At 47.3% G+C, this 26452-nt stretch overlaps 1 protein-coding gene across 7 annotated transcripts in view; it reads left to right on the plus strand.

Moving 5' to 3' along the window:
- Positions 1 to 26452, plus strand: part of GRB7 (growth factor receptor bound protein 7) — a 96403-nt gene that overhangs the window by 60634 nt on the left and 9317 nt on the right. For all 7 annotated transcript variants that reach the window (XM_048517299.1, XM_048517301.1, XM_048517297.1 and 4 more), the window contains 8 exons: positions 3229 to 3406; positions 5591 to 5735; positions 17990 to 18146; positions 18910 to 19031; positions 19832 to 19912; positions 22130 to 22267; positions 24508 to 24618; positions 25553 to 25651. In XM_048517299.1, the coding sequence (XP_048373256.1) occupies positions 3237 to 3406; positions 5591 to 5735; positions 17990 to 18146; positions 18910 to 19031; positions 19832 to 19912; positions 22130 to 22267; positions 24508 to 24618; positions 25553 to 25651 (1023 nt within the window). In that variant the 5' untranslated portion in view covers positions 3229 to 3236. The remainder of the gene's footprint in view (positions 1 to 3228; positions 3407 to 5590; positions 5736 to 17989; positions 18147 to 18909; positions 19032 to 19831; positions 19913 to 22129; positions 22268 to 24507; positions 24619 to 25552; positions 25652 to 26452) is intronic.

Here is a 26452-nt window from a genome sequence, read left to right on the forward strand (position 1 = left end):
GCCGGGAGGAAGAATTCCAGGTGATTATGCACTGCACCGGTTCAGTTTCATTTTCCTCACCAACGTTGCCTCGCATGTGCAAACTGTCCCATTTTTCCAATGTTCTAATTGGCTGCAGGCAGTGAGGTGGGAAAAATAAACCGGTCCATCTCTTGCAGTGTGTTTTTTTAAAAAAAAAGAACTGCCAATTTATCGCGTTTTTTAAAACCCCAGGGTAAGGAAAATCTTGCGGGGCAGGCCCGAGTTAGGCCTGGAAGCCATTTGGAAGTCATGGCCAAACCGGGATGTTTCACCTCCTTATCTCAGGTTAGATGGTCCGTTTGGAAAACACCTTACTCTCCTCATCCTCTGCTGGTGGCCAGAAGGGACCGGGCAGTTTTAACAGCATCTTGGGTGCTGTGTGTTTTCCGGGCTGTATGGCCATGTTCTAGCAGCATTCTCTCCTGCAGCATCTGTTCAGCATTCAGAAATTCCCAGGTTCAATTCCCAGTATCTCCAAGGAATCATGGGAGAGGAATTTTCTAAGTGATATAGTTTATGCATATGACGACTGCAGCAAGAAGTTTATATGCGCAAAAATGGAGAGACAATAAGATCCCAACAAAAGAGAACTGGATACCGAAAGTTACGGAATATTCAGAAATGGCAATGTTGACGACATTATTAAAAGACGATAGTTTGGACAATTTTTTAGAAAACTGGAAATCTTTTACAGAATACCTTTTGAAAACCTGTTCAAATAGGGAAGCAGTGGCAGGGTTTGAAATCTAAAAGAAAACAGTAGATTGTAACCATTAGAATGCACTTAAGAAATAACTGCTAAATTAATGTCTTAGCTATATATGCATGAACCTAGAGATAACTTTTAATCAAAAATGAGAGAGCTGAAAGTCGGCATATGACGGGTAGTGGGTTTTGTTCGTTTGTTTTTTGGTCTGTACTCTTTGTTTTATGTGTGAGAAAATTAAAAATATATATTTTTTAAAATTCCCAGTATCTCCAGTAAAAAGGGGTCAGGCAGATGGTCAAGGCCTGTAGGAGCTGGTCAAGCAAAATAAATTGTATGCAGCTGACTTCAGCAGAGTCAGACCTTTGGTCTATCTGCAACAGTCTTGTCTATTCTGACTGGCTGAAAGGTCTGACTACGCCGAAGTCAGCTGCATACAATTTATTTTGCTTGACCGACTCCTACAGGGTATCTGTTTCCAGTTACTGTTTCAAATCCCCCTTTGCAGAATAATCCCCAGAGCTATTTAGTGGACTGATTGGTGACAGTTCCCTGACTGAGATCACTTGATTGACGTAAAAGGGGCAGCAGACTTTTGAAATCACGTTTCATGCAAGACGGGTGCCAAGAGACGTATGCCTCCCCTCCTCTCACACAACTGGAGCTGCTTCTGCTAGGGTGGGATCTCCGGTAACAACATTTTCTCAAAAGAAAGGAAGGATACTTTTCTTCACGTTCTGTCCCTATAATAACATGATTCATTAAATTAGATTTCTTTAATGAGATGACCGTCTTAGCATGGACACATTCTTGCCTAAGAAAGCTGAATGCTGCAGTTTAATCTGTTAATCTTTAAGAGGCTAGAAGAGCCTTTAGTCCTTTTCAGACATTAGATTTTGGCACTCCAGTCAGGCAGTGTGTGAGAGCTCATCACATGTGATCCTACCAATATGTGTGGTCACCAGTGTTGCCAGTGCGGGGTAGGTAGGGTTGCCAGATCCAAGCTGAGAAACTCCTGGACATTTGAGGATGCAGCCTGGGGAGGGCGAGGACCTCAGTGGGGTACAAGGCCACAGAGACCCAGCATGGTATAGTGGTTAAGAGCAGGTGCACTCTAATCTGGAGAACCGGGTTTGATTCCCGCTCTGCCAGTTGAGCTGTTGAGGCTTATCTGGTGAACTAGATTAGCCTGTCCACTCCAATACATGCCAGCTAGGTGACCTTGGGCGAGTCACAGTTCTTTGGAGCTCTCTCAGCCCCACCCACCTCACAAGGTGTTGTTGTGAGGGGGGAAGGGTAAGGAGTTTGTAAGCCCTTTGAGTCTCCTTGCAAGCGAGAAAGGGGGATATAAATCCAACTCTCTTCTTCTCCTCCTCCTCCTCCTCCTTCCAAAGCATCCATTTTCTCCAGGGGAACTGTAGTATGGAGCTGTAGTTCTGTAGATCTCCATCCCCCTGTGGATATATCATCCCCCAAAGCACCATATATATTTCCCACTTGCGTATAGTTTCGGTACACATGAGCAGAACACCAGATTTGTGAGGGAATATGTTCATGCGTTCCAGAGCTGTTCGCACGCAGCAAAGGCAGAATTCTCACAAAACGGTGCCAGTGCCTGCCAGGAGGGTTCCCGTTGCGGGTGGCTGAGTTGCCAAAGCTGAATGCCCTTAGCCAAATATTGGTCGTGTTGCGAAACAAATTCAGGATGTCGTTTCTGATGAGTGGGGAATGTGGCGCACATGGACTGAACCTTCCCAAATCCCTCAGCTTTTCCTCAAAGAGCTTGGCCACATCTGGTTAATCATCCCACACAATCTAAAATATTGGCTTTGGTTAAGAAATAGGAGTTGTTACATACCGCATGGTTACTCATTGATTTGGTTGAATGGGGCTTTTAGTGTCTTAAATCGATGATTGACTTGATCAGGTCAAGTCTGCACATGCCAGCACCAGTAGAACTTTGGCCCAGGGGTTATGTTAATTGGAAAGTCTTCTCTATAGTGTTCTTTTTTAAAAAAGAAAACCATTGGCTTTAATGTCCATGAACATCTGGCGTGCCATAGGTTTGGCACCACTGCAATAGAACATTAAAACAATGTTTACATTTTTAAAGGGTCTGAAAAAGGCAGCAATCACCATAGCTGCCTTCAATGATCCAGAAGTCTCAGCTATTTCACTGGCAGATGTTGCACATGAGAGACACAGAAAGAGCTGCCAGGTTCCCACCCCCCCACCCCAAGGCAGAGGATGGGGAGGGGGTAGGGTTGGCCAGGCAGAGAAACTCCTGAAGATTTAGGGGTGGTGCCTGGAGAGGGCAGGAACCCTAGTTGATTACAATGCCGTAGCCGCCATTTTCTCCAGAGGAACCAGCATCCCTAGACACAGACTTTGATTTCGCATTCCTGCTGGGGTGAAACAAGTTGTTTGTTGGGTGTGGGAAAACAGGCAAGGTAATGGTTGGGGGGAAATAACCTTCCCCATTCTCTCCTCCTTTGTCACAGATAATGACATGGACCTGGGCACTCTCCAAAACAACGTTCACAGCACCTTGGACAACGTTTATGAGGAGGGCCCCGAATCTGATAGTCTCAGGACCCTTTCCAACGGCGAGGAGGCCAGTCTTCTGACAGCGGCCGACACTGTCAAGCGTTCTCAGCCCCTGCTCATCCAAAGCCACAGGTATGTGGGGATGGGGCAAAACAGGGTGGGTGTTGCTGGCCACTGCCTGCATGGAAGAGGAGGCCTCTTCTGCTTCAGAGGAAAATGTGGGGAACAATTGTCACAGAGGGGCTTTGTTTGTATCGTGGCTCATATGGGTTCCATGCCAGGGCAGAGCCAGGACGTAGATCATGAAGGTTGAATTTTTACCCCGCTTTCCCCTCAATCCACGGAGGAAATTGCTCCTCGCAGGAACTGTATTCATTTCCCTTTTAGAATAGGAAGATTCCTGAATGAGTTTGCAGCTCTTGGGCTGCTTAAGAGGAAGGCCCCAATGCAGACATCTGAATCCAGTCATGTGTGGTGGAGCCCTTGCAGAATGCTGCTTCCAGCCAGATCCATTGCCAGTTGGTGACTCCTTCTGAGGTCAAATGCCAGAGGAATTTGTGGGGAAGAAAAAGAGCTTTGATAAAGATGGTGGAATAGACTGGAGGAGGGAGGATTCATCCATCGGTAGAAAACACCCGACTTCATTCTATCCCCGAGCTGGCCTGATCCATATCTGTTTGCAAGATATCAGGGATCCCAGCTGCTTCACTATGAAGTGCCAAACAAGATTCAGGGAGAGATTATTGCCATTTTAGGATTGGCTGGGGGCGGTGGTGGTGGTAGTTAACTCTTTCCCTCCACCACAGTTTTCCAGGTGCAGATTGCCTTCCAGAGTCGTGGCTCGTTTTCCTTTGTGGCTGCTTCTGGAGCTCCATTTTACTCTCTCCCTGCTCCACGCCCATCCTGGGTGATTTCAGACTTGAGAGCCAGCGTGGTGTAATGGTTAAGACCGGTGGACTCTAATCTGGAGGACCGAGTTTGATTCCCCACACCTTCACATGAGCAGCAGACTCTCATCTGGGGAACCCGTTGTGTTTCCCTAGTCACAGTTCTCTCCGAACGCTCTCAACCCTGCCTACCTTACAATGTCTGTTGCGGGGACAGGGAAGGGAAGGACTTTGTAAGCTGCTTTGAGATTCCTTACGGGAGAGAAAGGCGGAATATAAATCCAAACTCTTCTTCTTTTGATTCCCTGCATAGATATGCATCAGGAAGAAAAGGCAAAGGGGATTATGGTAATGGTTAGCTCACAGCATTAGGGCAAGATGGGACAGAGTAAGGTTGCCAAGTGTGGTGGTGGCCAAGAACACCTTTGGCCTCTGCAAGCAAACGGCAGAGCTGAATTTATCTGAAATGTCCAGCCACATATTCAGCCACAGACAGGCAGGCATGCATGACGTGCCTTTGCGGCAGCAAAGTGCAGAAGACCTTTAGTGCACCATTCAACTGCTTGGGAAACTCTGGGCTGATCTTTAAAAGCGAGTTTTTTGGACGCTATTATTGCAAAGGCATGCTTTTCAGGGGGTGGGCCACGCTTGCTGGAATCTCAGAGAGTCAACCGAATGAGATTTCTAATGGCTGAGTGTGAGCATTCCCTCCCTCCCCGCCCCCGGACTAGCAAAACCAGAATAAGTAGTGCAAAATACGGAAAATGCAGCAAAATTATGTGATTTTTTAAATCATAGGATTCCTTTGAATTGAATTGAATTTTTAATTTCTATATCACTTTTCCCCGGAGGGCTCAGGGCGTTTACAACAATATAAAATGAATAATAAGCATAGTAAACAGTACTAGTAAGCATAATATCCATAACAACAATATAACACATCACTGTCAACAATGCTCATAATGTAGCCAATATAACAGCATACCATCATAATATCATCCCATCCTAGCCACTATAATAAATATTTCCTAACATCAAAATTAATAACATCAAACATGAATAACATCATCATTATAGATAATCAAGTAATAACAACTTAGAAAGGACTCAGATGGCAACATCCTAACCAAACACTACAGTTTAAAGGACCTAGGACTAAAACCCACCCCACCTACACTGCAAGTACAGTTCCTGCTAGATATCCTAAAAAATCCTAAATTCAGTTCTTTGGTGTGGGCGGGAGGGGGCAGGATACAGAATTGGCCACGGAATATTTAGTACTGTTAGAGTGGAGGATGCACAGCACTGAATCTCTAGTATAAATGTCCTGTTTCCTGACGTTCTAACCTAGTAATTCCACCATTCCAGGTCTGCGGCCCCCATGTACTGTCTGATGACCTTCCCAAACGTCCTTCTTCTTTTCCCCTAGGAAACCAAAGGAGGAGGAGGAGCCCCGGGCCTTGTCCCTGCCCTCCATTCCAAACCCCTTCCCAGAGCTTTGCAGCCCCTCCAATTCGCCCATCCTTAGCAACTCCTCCCTGGGTTCAGGTTCGCAGCGAGAAGGCGGCTCTCACGTAAGTGCGTTCATTTGTATTTGGCGGGCAGAGATTGGGTCAAGGTGTCTGAAATCACGCTCAGCAAGGCTTAGCCTTGGCATTTTTTTTCCATGGGGGGCAGGTTTCATGCTGGAGCATAAGAAACACATGATCAATTAAAAGGACTTAAATTTTGCAAAGCTTTCAGGTCAGGGGTGGGGGGTTGTTGGGTTAGATTGTAGGGTTGCCAGCTCTGGGCTGGGAAATATCTGGACATTTTGGGGGTGGAGCCTGAGGAGGGCGGGGTTTGGGGAGGGGAGGGACTTCAATGGGGTATAATGCCATAGAGTTTGCCTTCCTTGGTGGCCATGTTCTCCAGGTGGACTGATCTCTGTTGCCTGGAGATCAGTTGTAATCCCAGGAAATCTGGAGGTTGGCCATTCGATGGATCGCCCCCTCCACCTCAGCCAGGCTACCTGTGCCATATATCCATCAGGTGCAAGATGCAGACATTAGACTTTGCTCAGAGAAGGTTGATGGGATAGGGCCAATGGAGCCATCTGTCGCCTTATTCAAATACTTAGCCAAGGGCTGACACAGCACAATCGGTCCTGGAGGCAGATTATGAGGCCGTCAGATGTCCAGAGTGTTAGGATTTTCCAAGTGCCTGCTTCATTCAGTCAAGCGAGAGTTAACTGTTGTAGTAAGTAGATAGAATACTGAAGTCACATGCCTAGAATCATATGAGTTTCTGGGAAGATCTCTCTGCTTCTTCTTCAGCAAAAGAGGAGACAGAGGCACAGATAGACTGCACAGACACCAAGGCTGAGCGCTTACATAGATAGAGTTTACTGTTCCTATCTTTAGTGTACCTTTACTTTGTTATGTAGTAAAGCTCTACAAAACAACACACTTGCATCTCTGCCCTATTATTTACTCTGCTAATTCATTGTGATACCAGCACAGAGGCACCAGAGTATGCTAGAGAACCTGGAGGTGGGAACCACATTTCTACTCCTCCCATCCCAGAACTCTGGGGTCGCAGGATCTGAGTGAGGAGGAAACTGAGTCCCACCCTCCCAGTTTTCCCTAGTTCAGCTCCTTTCTCTCACCCTGTTTTTTTAGTACAGAGGTGTCCAACTCTGGCGCTTCAGATGTTCATGGACTACAATTCCCATCAGCCCCTGCTGGCATGGCCAGTTGGGAATTGTAGTCCATGAACATCTGAAACGCCAGAGTTGGACACCCCTGATTTAGTAGAATTGCTGGCTCTGGGTTGGGCAACACCTGGATATTTGGGTGGGGGGACCCTAAAGAAGTCAGGGTTTGAAAAGGGCAGGGACTTCCATAATGTATAATGCCAGGCCGTCCACCTTCCAAAGTGGCAGTTTTCTCCAGATAAACTGACCTCTGTCACTTGGAGATCAGTAGTAATCCTAGGAGATCTCCAGCCACCACCTGGAGGTTTATCAGCGATTCTCAACCTGTGGGTCATAACCTAAGACTCTCTACATCAGTGTTTTCTCCATCTGTAAAATGGATAAATGTTAGGGTTGGGGGTCACCACAACATGAGGGACTGTATTAAAGGCTCGTGGCATTAGGGAGGTTGAGAAACACTGGTGGCAACCCTGTTATTTAGGGAACAGGGGAAGGAGTTACTATGGAATAGACCTTTAAAAGGGTAGGTTTAACACTGAGCAGGGCCTGAACTACTTTTTTTTTTTTTTGGAATGGCGGACAAAAGTAAAAAAAATGACCCATATTATAGACACATTTTTTATTTGTCTAACAATCTGTCTCCCAAACTCTATTTTATTAAATTTATACCTTGGCACAAGCTGGGCTCAAGGCAGCTAACAACAAACATAACATACATTGGTCAACAGTTTAAGAAATAAACCATAAGAACATACACTCAAATACATTAAAGACCTTCAAAATTTAAATTAGCTACAATTCCCTCAGCATGCCAAGATAATAATAGGAGGACTCCTTCTACCATTCTTTTCTCCAACTTCTGTTTAAAGTACAGGGGGAAAGTACAGGGGGAAAGTACAGGCAATGGCCAGAATCCAAATACGTCTGTTAATGCTTACAAAACAGACTTTTAGCCTGCAAAGCAAAGCAAAAGCAACCGTGAAATGCGCAGCTTCAATAAAAGGATCTGACTCCACCGTCCAGGATGGATGTGCCTTTGGTAGTACAATCCTAAGCAGAGTTCCCCGCTGTGTTGAAGTCAGTAGGGCTGGAAAAGTGCAGCTCTGCTTAGAAATAATATTTATAATATACCAACAACTCTTAATTTAAATTTAAATTATATCAACAACTCTAATTTAAATTATATCAACAACTCTTTTAAACAATAGAATAAATTATGTTGACTTCTATGAATTGTTAATGAATAATTATACTTTTACATTACCTTATCCATCTAATATCTATGAATTCCTCCTAGAATTCCTTTTGTTGTCAGGAGCCAAGGGAGTTCACAGCCAGACAAATATGTTAGATGGTATAAAGACAGACTTTTAATGAACAGAGGCACGATGGAAGGCATTCCATGGCAAGAATGCTGGAAGGGAGAGGAGCGCATGAAGCCAGAGCATTTGCAAGCTCAAGCCACTAAGTATCCCAGTAAGATGAAAATGTGGAAGAGAATTCATTATGATGGAATAAATTTAAACTCCAACCAAGGAAGCCCACTACCCAAACAAAGAAAATAGATTCAAAGTCTTTATTCTCAGCCTGTATGCCCTGTTGTTTGACCTCCACAGGAAATGTTTGGCTACAATGTGAGATAGCACGCTGGACTGGATCAATCACTGGTCTGATCCAATAGAGCTTTGATGTTCGTATATCTTATGTCAATAATAATAATGGCAAGTTGATTCAGATTTTTACCTTCCAGAATAGGGTAGTGGCATAATACTGGACTTGGATCTGGAAGTCCCAGTTTCAGGTCCCTATTCCACCATGGGAGCTTGCTGGGTGACCTTGAGCAACCCATATTCTCAACCAAACCTACCTGACAGGATGGAATGGAGAAGGGAAGAATGAAAAATGCCACCTTGAACTCCTAGGAGGAAGGGCAATATTTTAAAAGTATAGCCCAGGGGTCTGCAACCTGTGGCTCTGCAGATGTTCATGGACCACAATTCCCATCAGCCCCTGCCAGCATAGCCAATTGGCCATGCTGGTAGGGACTGATGGGAATTGTAGTCCATGAACATCTGCAGAGCCGCAGGTTGCAGACCCCTGGGATAGCCCTTTCCCCATAAATCTCCTAAAACATTTGTCCACACTCACACCCTGGAAAAGATTCATGCTCTGTGGTCCCTCCCCACTTTTTTGAGATGATTGGAGAGTCGAGGCTCCAATGTTTCATATCCTTGTGCTGTGATTCTCCGTGCCTCGTATCCTCAATGCATCAAAGACTACCCCCCAAATAAATAAAAGGAACCATCTAATAAACAGGCGAGGGGGAGTGGAGAATGAGCACACAAAATAGTACTCAGGTGGAAGTTCGGGGATGGCAGAGAGGCTTCTAAAATGTTTTAAAGAGATACACGCAGCAAGTGAAAACATTTTGAAAATGTTTCAGCCTCAAAAATCGTTTAAAGGGGGATTTCGGAAAATAAAATGTTTTGTGGAACTCCATGGAGGAAACATTTCATTTCCTGCCGCAAAACATTTTAAATAAATTATTTAGAAAAGCCCACTGATAAAGACCTACAAGGTGTTTCAACTGTAGGTTGGTGATGGAAACAGACATCTCCAGTTTGAGAACAAAGATGATAGAAAAACAGTTCTGTTCCTGCAGTTCAGATTTCGATCAGACAGTATGATGAAGCAGGGTTACTGGGAAGAAAATGCCCCCCACCCTGCAAAAATGTTCAGGTCTCATCGTTCTGCTGAAGGTATGAAGGATGAAAGGGGAAAAAGTCTTCTACAGATCTAGTCTGAATCACCCACCCCACCCATCTCATTCTCACACAAGAATCCCCCAAATTTCCACTTCGTAGCTGGGGTGGGCAAGGCAGATTTCAAGGTGCGTGAATAAACCATCACCTAATCTTACCCCTAACCCCCCCCCCCCCCCCCCCGCTCGCGCCGCCGCCGCCGCTTTCTCAATCAGGCTCCATGACAAATCTGGGATCGAACTCTAGTAGGTGAGACCTTCATTCAAGTTTACACTGAAATACCCTCGCACTGGAAAAGGCAGTAAGGCTAGGAAAGTGGGATGCAGCAGGCAGACAGGAAATATGACCCTTTAAAAGAAACCAGGCTAGCCTCTTCTACCGTCCCGTCCCGTCCCCCCTCCCCGAAAGAAGGGTCACCTCTTATTTCCTCCCTCAGGCACCCTGACTGTCTCCTACCCCCATCCCAGGCTGCAAACTAAAGTAACCCCCAGTCAGGAGGAAGTTGGACCCCAGTTAAGAAGTGGGGGACAGCAGGGCTGGCAGACCCTCACCAAGCAGAGGCAGAGGCTGCTCATGGCCGGTTCAGCAGTTTAGTTTAATTGAAGGATCAATTACGGAAGGGTGTAACAGCCGAGTCCAAAGTCCAAAGCTAGATCAAAACCGGGTTCAAGCCACAGAAACACAAACAGAGGCTTTCAAGCCCAAACACAACATTGCTGCCACAACACAGCTTGACTTCCAACCCCATCTATGCCAAATGTCCCGCCCACAGTACAAAACCTCACGCAGCTGCATTGCTTCAGTCTGGTTCCTTCAGAGACTTCTCGTTGAGACCAGCTGGCCCCAGAGCTGCTAGCCTGCCACTGCATCTTCCATCCTGCAAACTGGCACGTAGCTTCCTCTGGTGTTGCTCCCGGGGCTCTGGAGACAAAGGGGGTGAGAGAGCTGGCAAGGCCTCCCTGGTTCGGTGACCAGAGGCTGGGGAGTTACAGAGCTGGGGCCTGACTGTGGCTCCCAACCTGCATGCTCTGAGCCTCTGGACCTGGTCCTGCAGGCACTACTGAAGGTTCTGCCTGAGCCTCTGGGCCAGGTCCTGCAGATACAACTAGAGGCACAGGCAGAGCAGTAGCGAGGGGGAACTGTGCCCGGGGCCCTGGAATCCCCACACCCCGCACCAGCGCACGCCCAGTGCAAGACACTGACCCCTGGGTGCTATGCCACTGGGTGCAGGATCTGAGCCTGGTCTTTACGTAGGACTCTGGGGCCAAAGATGTGCCCTCTCCCTCATCTGAGTCCTCATCCGAGGAGTCCCCAGACAAGTTGGGCTGGGTCATAACTGCTGGAGACACTGGGGCTGTGACGGTCAAGACTGGGCTGCCCAGCTGCACCTCAACCCAGGTTGTAGGCCCATTGTGCTGCTCGCCAGATACACGGGCCACAAGGGGGAGGGGGATTGTCACTCCATTTCACATGCTCAGCAGGACAGCATGTTCAGCTGCTGGGTGCACAGCAGCCCAGAGCAGTGGCGTAGCATCAATGGGACAGGGGGTGATGACCTGGGCATGCGCCAGTGCAGGGGCGTGGAGGAATGGGGGCGGGCACTGCCACGGCAGGGGCGCAGGGCATGTGCATGCCCCGGGTGCAGTTCCCCCTCGCTCTGCCCTTGGCCCAGAGCCTCTGACCAGTGGTTCAGCTCCAGCCTTGCCACATCCCCCTTTCTGCTGCTGCACCCTCTCTTCCCACGCCTGGGGCAGCTGCCCCCCCCCCAGCCCCCCAAGATCCGGCCCTGGTACTGGACCTCAGTTTCTCTTCAGAACTGAGAACTGAACCAAGACGTTCTGGCTTCTGCTCTTCCTCACTGTCCTCCACCCCCCGCCCCCGTCACGTACAGAGAACCTTAGAATTACAGTTGAAGGATCTGATCTTGCTAGGCATGGGAGGGCGAGGCCAGTTGCCATGGGGACTGTTGACAAGGCTCCCAGGTTTTGTTTGGCCAGCCTGTGGGCCTCCACTGGAGAGCCTGTAATTATGGAACGGGAAGTTTGCAGCAGGGTTGGAAGTATTTCAACCCACCTGAGGCCTCTTAGGGCCCAACACAGATGCCTCACCCACACCTTCCCCTCTCTGATGGAGGAAAACAAGAGATGCTCACTTTGTATTTGGAGTAAACAAAAAGAATGACCTAGATTAGCCAATTAAGAGATGAAGGAGCTTCTCTGCTACCTGTTTGTGTCCAGGGAAGTTACGTTCAAAGCAGACGGGGTTCAGCCATCCGGAAAGTGCATTTTTTTCTTTGCACAGATTTTCCTTTTTTCCCACAGCCAAACTTGATCTGTGGGGGGGCAGGAACCATTTATATATTCCTGCCCCTGCCCTGTTCCTATTTGAATGGCAGATCTACAACAGACAATGCAGGCAGGTGAGGGGAACCAAACCCTCATCCCCATATCTTATCCAGAGGACTCCAACATGGTGCCCATGGGCACCACGGCACCCGCCAAGTGTTTTTCAAAAGAGGGCGTGGGCAGGTAGGGATTTCGCCCATCAAGGTTTTGTACTGACCCTTGAAGACTTGACTGGCCATGCGAATTTTTAAATACGTTGCTTTGACAGCAACTGCTACCACAGCACAAGGATCTTCACTGACTGAAGTTAAGCTGAAGTGCCAGGATTCCAAAGGTGCCCAAGGGCTGAAAAAGTTTGGGACCCCTGTCTTATTGTTTCATACCTTTCCCTGGCTCCCCATCTGGTTTTGGCTTGATCTAATGAGGAGCAGGACTGCAGCTCAGAGAGAGAGAGAGAGAGAAAGAGAGAGAGAGAGAGAGCCCCCTCCCAGCACCATTTCCCCCAATCTGAAATGGTCCATCAGTACATACAAGTTTCCCCAGGGCAATGAGCAGCTTCCTAGATAGGCAGGAAAAATGGGGCTGGGGTAATCCAATCAAAATGTATAATGTATAATGGTTCTTGTTTTATTAAGTGGATTACTGAATTGCTGCTGTTTTATAATACCTATTTTATATGTTTTATTGTTATTTATTGTTGTTCACCGCCCTGAGCCCCTTGGGGGAGGGCTGTATAGAAATTTAATGAACAAATAAATAAAATGGAAAACCACCGGGAAGCCCTATTGCAAACCACACAGCCGTGCTGCGAACAGTCAGCACACAAAGAGCCATTGTCTCTACAGCACCCTGCCAGGTCAGTGGAAGCTGCCCATCTGGAAGGAGCAAGCCCTACCCGCTGCTGTAAAGGCAAGGTTTCCCACTAAGTTAAGGAATGACAGCAGAATTCTCAAATAATGAGGTTGAGTCTGCAGAGAATCCCTATTATTCAGCAGGGCGTTCCCGTGCTAGTGACCTACAAGGGGAAAGGGGTGGGAAATCAGGGACAGTTCTGCAACCAACGCATCTGATCAACTGCTTGAGGGGGGGGACACAGCTAATGAACTACTGGGTCTCTCAGCTATCAAGTGGCGCCGGAATGGACTAGTTTCCCCTCATGCCCCCCCATTTCCACCAGCTGGGTTCAGAAAGTGGTAGATGGGAATACCATTCTCCAGGTGAGGATTCCCAGGAATACCGGGATCAGTTTCCTTGAAGAAAAAGGATGTTTTGGAGGGTGGGTTCTATGGCATTGCCCCCCCCCCCCCGAGGTCTCTGTCCTCCCCAGGCTTCACCCCCAAATCTTCACAGATTTGGGAACCCTACCTCCCTATCCACTGCCGATGGCCAGGGGGACCTTGCAAACCAAACGATGGGTGACTGTGCTTGGAGGACAGAATACTGTGGACAGGCCCTGGCTGGGTGCTTCAACCACAGAGGAGTTGTTAAGCCGATCCCGAGTTCAACCATACATACCCACCCAAAGAACAGATCAGAAAGAAGTGCCCCAAACATCATTCCTTTCATCTGTTGTAGGGAAGAGGTTAATAACCCCCAGGCTCCTGATCTTGAGAAGGGGAGCGAGTACGGGCCTCTTCTAGGAAAAGCCCGACTCCGTCAGCCTGTCTGGTATTTTGAAGCTGTTAGAACTCCCCGCCAGTTTCTAGCTTTACTGGCAGGCAGAGATGACCATGGAGGTGTTTATGTGAAGTATGACAGCCAGACTCTGGCCTTTCCTTTCATCTGGGGTAGGGCGAGAGGGCTGCTGGGGCGTGGGGGGGTGGGGGGCACTCTAATCTGTCCCCTGGGAGTTGAGCCAGGGTGGCAGATGCTATTCCGGGAGCCGCTTCTTTAAAGAGGCTAATGACTTTCCCACACTTTCCCCCACCCCTTTGGTGTATCAGTTTTCCCTCCCAGAATCGCTCCAAGAATGGAAAGAGCTGACTCAAGGTTTGGCCCTGCGGACATGTGGACGGCCCCACAATTGGGCTTGCCAACCTCCTGGGATTCCAGCTGATCTCCAGGCAACAGAGATCAGCCCCCTTGGAGGAAATGGCTGCTGTGGAGAGTGAACTTTATGGCATTATGACCCATTGAGGTGCCTTCCTTCCCCAAACCCCGCCCTCCTCAAGCTCCACTCCCCCAACCTCCCCCCCTCCCCCCAATATCCAGGTATTTCCTAACCCAGAGCCGGTGACCCTGGCCCGCCTCGTCCTTCAAAACCCACCTAACTGGGGAAACGTTTAATTCGATGCTTCCTCAGCTGAAACACAGCAGAAGTTTGCCCTTTGTCTTTGCATTTCTCCCACCCTTTTCTGCATAAGTTCATCTCATAGAAGGAGCCCCCGCGCCCGCTTACGTTACTCTGTAAAGCACCTATACCATTTTCCACCAGAAAAACTAAGTAAAGTTGGAACTTCATCCACCATTTCCTCCTGCACCCCCCCTCCACGCAGTGACGTAGCGCCAAGGGGATGGGGGGTGGCACACCGGGAGCAAACTGGTGCAAGGGCATTATGGGGTGTGACGGGGGCGTAGCAAGGGGGCAGGGCACACAGGTGCCCCGGGCACAGTTCCCCCTCACTTCTGTCCTGCCTCCATGTGATCCACACACCCCACTCATCACAGCCTGGTCCGGACTAGATGACGAATGGGGGGCATGGGGGGGGGGAGGAGGAAATGCAGATGAAGTTCCAATTTTACTTTGTCTTCTGGTGGTTAAAGGGTATAGTATCCTGTGCATGCAGTACAAATAAATAAACCACAGATTATGTGCATTAGAGATGGGTATGTGGTATGGAGCAGACAAAATAGGACCATTAAGCAGTGCAAACAGAAAAGCAGGCTGTGTGGTTCTGGAGTATCTGACCGTCCTTTGTATGTGGGTGCAGAATGGGCAGCGGGGGGGCGGGCAGCCTTTTCTCTGTTCTGGTCAAGCCAGTTGATCCTCATATGCCGAGTTTCATCTCTCTCAGCCTGCAGAGGTTGATCCAGGACCCAGAGCTGCCCTGCATAGGCCAGCAGGGTAAATGGACACAGGGCTGTCCAAAGTCCAGCTCTTCTTCGCTCCCCCTGTGAGTCCTTGCCCTTGATGGATGAGGCCTAGTTCCAGGTAGCATCGGCTGCAGTTTGTCCCCCTCTTGGCTAGCCAGGTCAGCCCAACCTTCTGTGACCTCCTTTTCTGGGAAGAAGAAACGGTCCCTGACCTCCTCTGGGACGCTTCGCCCTCGTCAGATAGGGCGTGTGTGTATGTGATACCGTAGTGCTGCTTCTGGATTGCAGAGTCAGGCATTGCCCTCTAGTGTGGCCCCCAGCCCTGCCACATGTCAAGCCCTGGATCTGGACCAATATCGGACTCAATGATTATGATCAGAAGTCTTTATTGGCAGACAGCTCTAAACACTGGCTCTTCTAGCACCCTTTTAATGCCCCAAAGGTGCCCCCCTCCCTTCTGTCCCCAGGAACATTGAAGTAAAGCATTACAAAACAAGAAGGTGGCAATCGTTCGTTCTCAAGCCGATAGAGAGGGTTCTCAGCCCAACTGGCGTTTGGGCGCAATCTACATACTAGAGGCTGCAAAGTACAAAAGCAGCAGGAAGCTGCAAGTCTGGGAAGCACACGATCAGTGCAGAAACCATAGCCCCGTTTGATGTCAGGGATGCTTTGATGCCAGGGACACTACCTGATACTACATGCAGTATCAGCATGCCCTGAGGCTAATTCAGTCATAACAAAGTATGTTGGTTGGCTCTAGGGTGCCATCTACTGTAGTAGTCAAGCACGAGTTGTCGCTTCACCCCGCTTCCCACACAAGCAGGGCCCAAATCAGGTCCTGGAATGATCATCTAGCTTCCGTCTTCCTCAATAGGACAAAAAGGGGTCCCCTTCCCCAGCCCTTTCTAATGGACAGTGGTGTGAGGGAGAAGGCCCACACACCTCAAGTGTGCATCACAGTCCTGACCCGAACTGGGTACTGTGCATGCTGGAATTGAGGAGAACTCATGACACACATCTGATTGTTGCGCAGGATGGGGACCCCACAAATGGGGACCCCACAAAATTGGTGTATTCCATCATGTGTGAATTGATACATACAGCATGGTACCTGCCTAGGGTGCCCGTCCCTGGCATGTCTGGGTTGTGTTGTAAGAGAGCAAACTTGGTTTAAAGAAGTAGCTGCTGGGCTCATGGCTCACTAGAGGGGAATGTTTATCTGTGTACAACTCATATCAGATTTAGGTAAGGTAAAGGTAGTCCCCTATGCAAGCACCCATAGGGTGATGTCACAGCACAACGTTTACTAGGCAGACTATTTTTTATGGGGTGGTTTGCCACTGACTCCCCCAGTCATCTCATTTAGGATACTTGGCCTTGTGTCAACTGGCATTCACTCACCAGCATGGTTTGGATGGCTGTTTGACTCCCTCTTGTGGAACGGTTGGTCACAGCAGTGCCCAGATTGTAGGTGACAGTGGAAAACTTTGCCGAGTTTGGGGGGAGACCGCTCTTTCCCACATGCGAAGCCATCTCCCTGGTTTGCAGATGGAGGGACTTGAGAGCCAGCATGACGTAGTGGTTAAGAGCAGGTGGACTGTAATCTGGAGAACCGGTTTTGATTCCCCACTCTTCTGCAACACGAATGACGGACTCTTATCTGGTGAACTGATTTGTTTCCTTGCTGCTACACTTGAACCCTGCTGAGTGACCTTGGGCTAATATCTTGGTGTCTGCTATGCAGAGACAAAGGGAAAAGAGTTTGTAAGCTGCCTTGGAATTCTTTACAGGAGAGAAAGACGACGTAAAAATCTAAACTCTTCTTCTTTAAAGAGGCCCACAGGTTTCTTTGACCAGGCAGAAGAGAGTTTTCTCTATGGAAATACCCGCTAAAAATGTGTAGTGTTCGTAGTCTGGATTTGGAGGCCATCAGGAGATATCTGTGATTGACTGGATTAAGCTGTACACTTAGAATTTGCAACCTTTTAAGGAACAGGGGCATACATTGAAAATGCTGGGGTGAAGAATTAGGACTAATAAAAGGAAACACTTCTTCACACAACGTGTGATTGGTGTTTGGAATATGCTGCCACAAAAGGTGGTGATGACCTGGATAGCTTTAAAAAGGGCTTGGACAGATTTATGGAGGAGAAGTCGATCTATGGCTACCCATCTTGATCCTCCTTGATCTGAGATTGCAAATGCTTTAGCAGACCAGGTGCTCGGGAGCAACATCAGCAGCAGAAGGCCATTGCTTTCACAACCTGCACGTGAGCTCCCAAAGGCACCTGGTGGGCCACTGCGAGTAGCAGAGTGCTGGACTAGATGGACTCTGGTCTGATCCAGCAGGCTAGTTCTTATGTTCTTAACAATATTTGGGCAGGGGATTTAAGACAGATGAAAGGGAGCAAGTTATACAATGCATGATTGTTACACAGAATTTGCCACTGTAAGGTACAGTGATGGGCCAATGCCGTGGGTAGTTTTAACAGACTTCAAAATGGAGGGAGGTGCATTAGTCTGGTAATTGCTCTTATTGCATTAGATCAACCTTTCTGAGTCTACCTTTGGAATTAGGTCACAACGTGGTGGGCACAGTCTCACAGTGCCTGGAATAAAAAGGCTGCCGCACATGATGCGTCCAGCTGTGAAATGGTTGCCCCAACTGACTTTCAGTCACACAGTGAAGATCCTTGTGCTGTGGGGGCAACAGCTGCCAGAATAATCTTTTTAAAAATCGCCACAGCCAATCAGATCCCATGGCCAATCAAAAATCTTGCTGGGCAAGAGCTCCACCTGGCTCCACCCACTGTCTAAAAACACTTGGTGGGCAGTAGAAAAGGTGTCGGCAGGAGCCACGGTGCCCCCTGCGTTAAATGGTTTGATCTGGCCAAGGCTCTTCTTGATGGGCCGTCGTTCTCAGAGGACCAAACCAGACTTCAAAAGTTTGCCTGCTTCAGCATCCTTCCTCTCCCCATCTTTTCTCCCTTCAGGTGGTCAAGGTCTACAGTGAAGATGGTACGTGCCGCTCACTGGAGGTCACCGCGGGTACCACGGCTCGCCACGTCTGTGAGATGCTGGTGCAGAAGACCCATGCTTTGCATGACGACTGCTGGTCCCTAGTCGAGGTCTATCAGCACCTGGCTCTAGGTGAGTTGGGGAGAGAGAACTCCGAATGAGAACAGGGGAATGGGGGAGGGAATGGTGGCAGGTGTGTTGGAGGACACCATCACAGAGCTTGTTTGTGCAATGATTTAAAAGTTTGCCTGCCCGCCCTTCTCCTGAGCATCTGAGAATAGCACAGCATCCCGTGGTTCATCTAACTCGACCCTTTTTGAGCAAGTCAAGGCAGAATAACTCAAGAGGCATGGCCATTTAAAACAGACAGGCCAAACTGATGTCACAACAAATCAATAAACGAACTCCTCGGCTCATTCCGCACATGCAGAATAATGCACTTTAAACTGCTTTCAGTGCTCTTTGAAGCTGTGCAGAATGGCAAAATCCACTGGCAAACAGTTGTGAAAGTGGTTTGACAACGCATTATTTTGCGTGTGCGGATGAGGCCCTCCATAGGGTTTCCAACAGGCCTGGGAGAAAACGGTCTGGTAGTTTTAGCTCCTGACATTTTTGCCTGCATCTGTGCCTTGCATCTGCATCAGCACACCCCAACAAGGGGCTGTTTTCACCAGCCATAAATGATGGGATCCAAAATGGTCACGAGCACAACTGTGATTTACTATTGAAATCCACTGGGGAGATCCACTCACAGCTCTCCTGAAGGTGCATCTTTTAAAAAAATTCTAGTCGCCTTGTTTAATGCCCTTGCTCCCCACTTTGTGCAAAGTGCAGTAAGGGAAGGGCTGCTAGGAATATTCGGATGCTCTACAACGTCCCCACTCTGCTTCCTCAGAGCGGTGCCTGGAAGACCATGAGTCTGTGGTGGAGGTCCAAGCCACATGGCCTGTCGGGGGTGACAGCAGGTTTGTCTTCCGGAAGAACTACGCCAAGTACGAGCTGTTCAAGAACTCACCGGTACGTGGGATGGATGGGCCATAACCCAGAAGGGGAGATTGAGCCCCAAACCCTAACCAGATGACGGGCCCCCTCTCTTCCTTCCCTCCCATTTCCTCTCCGAGGGGGTGGGCCACAACCAGATGACAGGCCCCCTCCCCCTCCTCCACAGAGTGAATCCTGACTAGATGATGGACCCCCTCCCCCTCCTCCCCAGGATGGGTGGGCCACAACCAGATGACGGGTCCCCTAACCCGAACCCCCTAACAAGATTTTTTTTTACTTCCTAGACTTTGTGGGATTTTATGTTATTCATTAAAAGTTCACCTTTCTCACTAAAAGTGGACATTACATTTTTAAAAACAGCATCACAGGTACAGTATAGTACCTGCAATGATCAGTGCAGTGAGACAGCTTCGAATGTGTAGCAATTAACAGTGCCATCCTGAACACTGACTTCAGTGGACTTAAAAGGGCCACCAACTCTTCTTACTCCCTTCATAAAAATGCCCTCCTGAAGATTCAGTTTTACATTTTTTTGCAGAATGATAAAGTTCAGGAGCCTTCCTGGCCTCACTGGGCGGACAATTTCACCAAGGGGCAACCTCAACCAAAAATACACTGGGCAACCCTTCGGCTGCTTTAAGCGTTTGGAATACTATGATGAATTTGTAGCTGTTTTATACCAAGTATTTGGAGTGTGATTAGCCATGTGGAATAGGTTCAGCTTTTATACCGGGGAAAGGAAATTTTGGACCCTGCTCTGGCTGATCTTAGTTGGGCCTTCAAACTTCAGTTCTTTCCTTCTTCCCCAACCGCAGCATTCGCTGTTCCCTGAAGTCATGGTCTCCAGCTGCCTGGATGCGGCCGACAAGGGCATGTCCCATTCCGAACTCATCCAGGTACTGACCTCCTGTTTTTGTCCTGCCCTTCCCTCCTTGCTCCCAACCCTGTTACAGGTGTCCTTTCCCTCCACTGCACATGTGCAGCATTTTTGTAGGAAACGGGAACAAAACCGGATCTGTTTCTAGCTGTTGCGGGTTTTCTGAGCTGTGTGGCCCAAAAAATCCCAAACAGCCTGTTGATTCTGGTCATGAAAGCCTTCGACAACACACTGGGTCTGTTTTGCTTAGAAATGAAGACAGTAAAAGGGGGCTGCCTCAACGTGGCCCTCATCGGAATGGCCCAGGCTAGTCCGATCCCATGAGATCTCAAAAGCTAACCAGGTCCACTCTGGTTAGTACTTGGGTGGGAGACCACCAAGGAATACCAGGGTTGTTATGCAAAGCCATTATGCATACCACCCTTGTTAGTCCCTCACCTTCAAAAACCCTACTGGTTTGCCCTATATTGACAGTGACTTGATGACACTTTACACAGACATACACACTGCTTCCACGCAGGGATTTTTTTTCCCTGTTGAGAGCAGGAAGTCCCCGCATTTAAGAGGAATGTCCACATGATGTCCGATATCACTAGCAGCCTTCATGAGTCTTCCCCTTTTGAACTGTATCCAGAGGTGGGATCCAGCCTACTCGCACCTATTCGGTGGAACCGGTTGTTAAAATTTTCTCAGTTTGGAGAACCGGTTGTTAATGATTAACTCCACTAGGGACAAGGGGGTAATCTCTGTCCCTGGGTGCACCAAATCTAGTCAAGTGGGGGATACAAAATCACCCCCCAGGGCTCCCACCAGCCCCCCTGCCCTTATGGCACCCCCACCCCGTGGCACCCACCCCCACCCCCACACACTTACTTTCGTTTCAGAGCGAGATAGGAATTGGCAGACAATCCCTAAGATAAGTCTCATTTCTGCAGCCCATAGCTTTTGCCCTTAACAAAAATGGTACAGTAATAGCCAAGTAAAACCCTAAATAGCTTCCGCCCTTAACAAAAATGGCTGCCGTAATGGGGCGATCTTGGCTTCATGCCTGGTCTGAAAATTGTGGAGGTAGGTTTTAAAAGAAAATATGATCTTCTACTTTCAGTTTTCTAAAGGCTTCTGCCTTATGAGGGAGTGGGGTGGTCTTGAAAACTGGCAAAAGGGCTGGGAATGGGATGGAGCCAAGGGGTGTGTGTGGACTACAGTTCCCATGATGCTGGCAGGGGATGATGGGAGCTGTAGTCCATAACATCTGCAGGGCCGCGAGTTTGACACCTATGATCTAGATTATTACAGTTTTCTAAATTAGTGTATAAACAATTCTTAGCAACTATATTTTAAATTACTCCTACTATACCCACTATATTACATCAATTTGGCCATTTTTTAAACCAAAAGTTTATTTATTATTTAAATTTATTATACTGCCCACCCCCGAAGGGCTCTGGGCGGTGTACACAATACGTTAAAACTTACAAATAAAACATAAAATCATAAATACAGTTAAAACAGTACAAGATACTACAGAATTATCAAAACTATCAGATGGCGAAAAGCATAAAATATTCTATATAAGGATTGCTAGAAATTATAATGAAAATGTGAGGCTAGTAGGAAGTGAACTAGTTGTGTATTGCTTTTTGTTTGTTTTGTTGTTTTTTATGGTTGTGTAAATTGTGTATAATGGCTTTTTGAGTGATAAATAGGTTGCTTGGTGTTTTGGAGTGGATTTGGGATGTGTTGGAATTTCCATATATTTGTGGAAATTCAATAAAGAGTTATTACAAAAAAATTAAATGTTAGGTTTTAATGTTATATCGGTTTTTAAGTTATTGATGTTTTAATTTATTGTAAGCCGCCCTAAATCCAGCCCTGGCCGGAAATGGGTGTGGTATAAATAAAATAAAATAAATAAAATAAAAAACTGTTTTTCGGTGGTTTGGTTTTATGCAAATCCTGTACAGTGTGGTATAAATAAAACACTAACCCTAACCCTAACACTTGCAGGGTTAACAACCTTCTGAGTCAGCTGATGTCAGCTTGTTTAGAATGGTGTAGCTTCACAGAGGCTTGCACCGTTGTTCTATGTTTTGATGTCATCATGGAAGGTTTGCAGGTGTTTCTAACATATTAGCCTTGTGGGCAGAAAGACAAGATAGAAGTACGTTCGGAAATCAAGATGGAACTACTAATGAACTGTTCACCCTGTTTCTCTTTCCCTGTTTCTCTTGCTCAGAATGTACTAAATTCAGGAAGCTGCCCTGAAATCCAAGGGTTCATGCACATGAAGGAAGTTGGGCGTAAAGTGTGGAAAAGGTTTTACTTCTCCCTGCGGCGCTCCGGACTGTATTATTCAACAAAAGGCACTTCAAAAGTAAGGCAGTTTACTGAGGAGGGGTTTTTCTCTCTATGTGTGAACCCAGTTTATAGTTTCTTCTTTCTTCTGACCTCATTCTCTGTTACCTTAGAATCAAAGAATCATAGTGTTGGAAGGGAATCCCACAGTGGTGGGATTCAAATAATTTAACAACTGGTTGTTTGCAAGCAACATTTTAACAACCGGTTCTGCCAAAGTGATGCAAACCTGCTGAATCCCACCACTGGCCATACAGGCCATCTAGTCCAGGGGTCTGCAACCTGCGGCTCTCCAGATGTTGATGGACTACAAATCCCATCAGCCCCTGCCAGCATGGCCAATTGGCCATGGTGGCAGGGGAACTGATAAGGAAACAGTCCATCAGCTATCCCTGGAAAGAAGGTCTGGGACCCCTGGAACTAATCCAACCTTCTGTTCGATGCAGCATGAGCCCAGATTAGAGCATCCCTGACAAAGTGTTTCTCCAGCCAATGTTTGCCGGTGACGACGAGCTCACCATCTCTCTAGGCAGCGGATTCCACTGCTGAACAACTCTCACTGAAAAAAAAAATCCTAATATTCAGCTGGTATCTTTCCATCTCCGAGGCATAGTGGTTAAAGGTGGCGAACAGTAATCTGGATAAACGGGTTTGATTCCCCACTCCTTGGTGGACTCTTATCTGGTGAACTGGATTTGCTTCCTCGCTCCTACTTATGAAGCCTGCTGGGTGACCTTGGGCCAGTCACAGTTCTCTCAGAACTCTCTCATCCCCACCCGCCTCACAAGGTGCTTGTTTTGGGGAGAGGAAAGGAAGGAATTTATAAGCCACTTTGAGAGTCTTTCTCCTGCTTTTCCTCTTCCTTCTTCTCTTACTACAGTTCAATCCATTTCCATAGCTTCTTCCACTCTAATTGTTTTGCCCTTCCTTTATATATTTAAAATATTTATTAGTCACCTTTCTTCTTGATGGAACACAAAGCAGCTTACAATGTAAACAAGCAGTAACCAAAAAAAATACATTTAAAAAGCCATAATTAAATATCACAATTTAAGACCAATAAAATGTGGAAACTGAATTCATCAAATGCCATCCTAAATAAAACTGTCTTCAACTGTCTCTTCAAGACTGAGTGAGGGGGCTAGCCACATCTCCCTGGGGAGTACTATTCCATAATTGTGGGGCTGCCACTGAAAAGACCTTGTCTCCAAATGAGCTTCTTTGATTGGACAGCATTCACGTGATATCATCCTGTTTGTTCTGCTTCTGTGCCTCTCCCCTTTCCCCCACACCTTTGCATACCTGGTTTGGTGCAATCTTTTTGGAAAGACCCTTTGAGCACTGTTTGGACTGGAGCATCCATATTTTTGCAAGTTCTGCCCACATTGGAGCCATTCCTTTTAGTCCCAACAGTGGCCATTCCCTCCCTCATTGGAGGACTTTCGACTTTTAAAGTAATAACTAGGTTGCCATAGTATTATAATATTATAAAGATCAATAACAACAAAATATCAGTTCTCAGCGTTCTTTTTTTTAAAAAAAAAAAGGATGTAGGACAAATTATTGTGGAGGTATAAGTGGAAAGCTACTGTCTGAACATTTCTCTTCATAACTCCAGAATGAAAACTGCTGGAGATTTTTAAAAAGGAAAGTTGTGAATGTGGAGGAGCTAGTAGAGAACTCATTATAATATCTTTATATCCATTTTTAGTGGTTGTATGCCACCCTGAGCCCTACAGGGAATGGGCGGGGTAGAAATATGAGAATAAATAAATATAGTAATATGCTGATTTTTAAAAGCCCTTTGCTGGCAGGAGAAAGGAAAGTGGTTCCAATGCGGGTCTGGGGCAGGGATCTGCCAAAATGCACAGCTTCCCATCCATACGGCATGCAAAGGACTTTTGACTCTGTTCTGTCCCAAAAGATCATACCAAGCCAGATCTGGGAAAGTTCACATCAAAGAAGATAGGCCTTTCCCACTGAATCTCCACAATGGCAGGGGCCGGAGGCTTTTAAATTGAAGCTGGGGATTTAATGGAGATAGTAGGTAAATCACTATGATACTATAACACTATAGGGATATGTCAGTTGCCAAAGTTTAAAACAAACTCTCCGGGGAGGAAGCACGGCGGGCAGCAGCAACAGAAGGCAGAAAACCACGCGTATGCAGCCCAGCTCCTCCTCTGGTTTGATTGAGATGGGGCAAAATCACATGCTGAGGACACAGCTTTACCTGTCTTCTTGTCTTTCCCGCACTAGGACCCTCGGCATCTGCAATATTGCGTTGATGTGAATGAATCCAACATCTACTATATCACCCAGGGCAAAAAGCAGTACAGCCCACCCACTGAGTTTGGTTTCTGCATCAAGGTAAGAAGAGGAGGAGCCCTTCCCAGTAGAGCCCACGCTAAACTGGGCTTCAGGTGTGTGAGTGTGCGAAGGGCCGTCAAGTTGCATCTGGCTTATGGCAACCCTGGAGGGTTTTCATGGCAAGACGCTAACGGAGGTGGTTTGCCATTGCAAGAGACTAATGGAGGTGGTTTGCCATTGCACAGCAACCATGTATTCCTTGGTGGTCTCACATCCAAGTACTAGCCAGGATTGATCCTGCTTAGCTTCTGAGATCTAACGAGATCCTGCTAGCCTGAGCCATCCAGGTTGGGGTCAGCTTCACATGTCCCTGGTTAAAGCAGGTGATCAGATGGATAAGACGGACACCAAAATCATACCTCATTTGGGTTGTTTTTTTAAACTAATAAGGGTTAGGGGAGCTCTAAATTTAAAACAGTATTACTTAAGGTGTCATGACCTGGATGCCCCAGGCTAGCCCAATCTTGTCAGATCTTGGCTGCTAAGCAGGTCAGCCCTGGTTACTATGGAACACCAGGGTTGCTAGACAAAAGCAGGCAATGGCAAACCACCTCTGACAGCGAACATCCTACAGGGTTGTCACAAGTCAGCTGAAACTTGACAGCACTTTCCAGCACCATAATCCAAAATATGGGTATCGGAACCCTCCATTAAAAATCTAAGCTGTGGACTGAATGTTAACCATGTTCTGATGTTTTCCTTCCACCCAAAATTAAAATTGGGAGCAGGCTTCATTGTTACACGTTCTCTTAGAAAGGATTCTGATCTGATTGATCAAGGGAGGCTGTTCTGTAGCTGTACCTTAGCCACTGAAAATAAGCAGCCATGGATTAAGCACAGTGCCTCTATGCATGTGCAGAGTGCTGGCATGTTTTAGAAATGAGAGAAATGCACTATCACTGAGGCTGTTCTTGATTTTGTCTCTGTTCCACAGCCCTTCAAAGCACGCAGTGGGACCAAAGGTCTGAAGCTCTTCTGCAGTGAAGATGAGCAGAGCCGCACGTGTTGGATGGCTGCCTTCCGTCTCTTCAAGGTGCTGGTTCACTGAATCCCTACCACACCCTTCTGCTGTTTCATTCTTGCCTCTCCTTGAGGTCTCTGGGAAACAGGATGTCAGTGACTCCCAAGTCCAAACTACCTCTATCCCTATCTGATAGTGAAATCCTAAACAAAGTTTGATTCCCCACTCCTCCACCTGAGTGGCAGAGTGTTTGATGTGCTTCTTGATGTGCTTCTGCACTCCTACATTCCTGCTGGATGACCTTGGGCTAGTCACAGTTCTCTTCAAACTCTCTCAGCCCCACCTACCTCACAAGGAGTCTGTTGTGGGGAGGGGAAGGGAAAGGAGCTTGTAAGCCACCTTGAGTCTCCTTACAGGAGAGAAAGGTGGAGTATAAATCCAAACTACTCCTCCTACTACTACTACTACTACTCCTCTTCTTCTCTTACTACGGTTAGATCTATTTCCATAGCTTCTTCCACTCTAATTATTTTGCCCTTTATTTATTTAAAATATTTATTAGCCACCTTTCTTCTTGATGGAACACAAGGCAGCTTACAATCCTACAAGGAAGTAAAACCTGTTGTAGGTTAGAAAGCATGAACTACATGTCCTCATATATACTTGGCAATTGAACAATTGTAAAAAGACACAGGATTGGGTGCAGTCAGCTTTTCCTGTCTCAGTTCCTCTCCTTACCCCAACTTCGGGCTGCCAGCTCTTGGTGGGGAAATTCTTGGAGATTTTGGGGGACAAGCCTGGGGAGAGTCGGGGGTTGTGGAGGGGAGGGACCTCAGCAGGGTACAGTGCCAGACGATCCACCTTCCAAATCAG

The sequence above is a fragment of the Sphaerodactylus townsendi genome, linkage group LG15 (genome assembly GCF_021028975.2).
Source record: "Sphaerodactylus townsendi isolate TG3544 linkage group LG15, MPM_Stown_v2.3, whole genome shotgun sequence".
Lineage (NCBI taxonomy): Eukaryota > Metazoa > Chordata > Lepidosauria > Squamata > Sphaerodactylidae > Sphaerodactylus > Sphaerodactylus townsendi.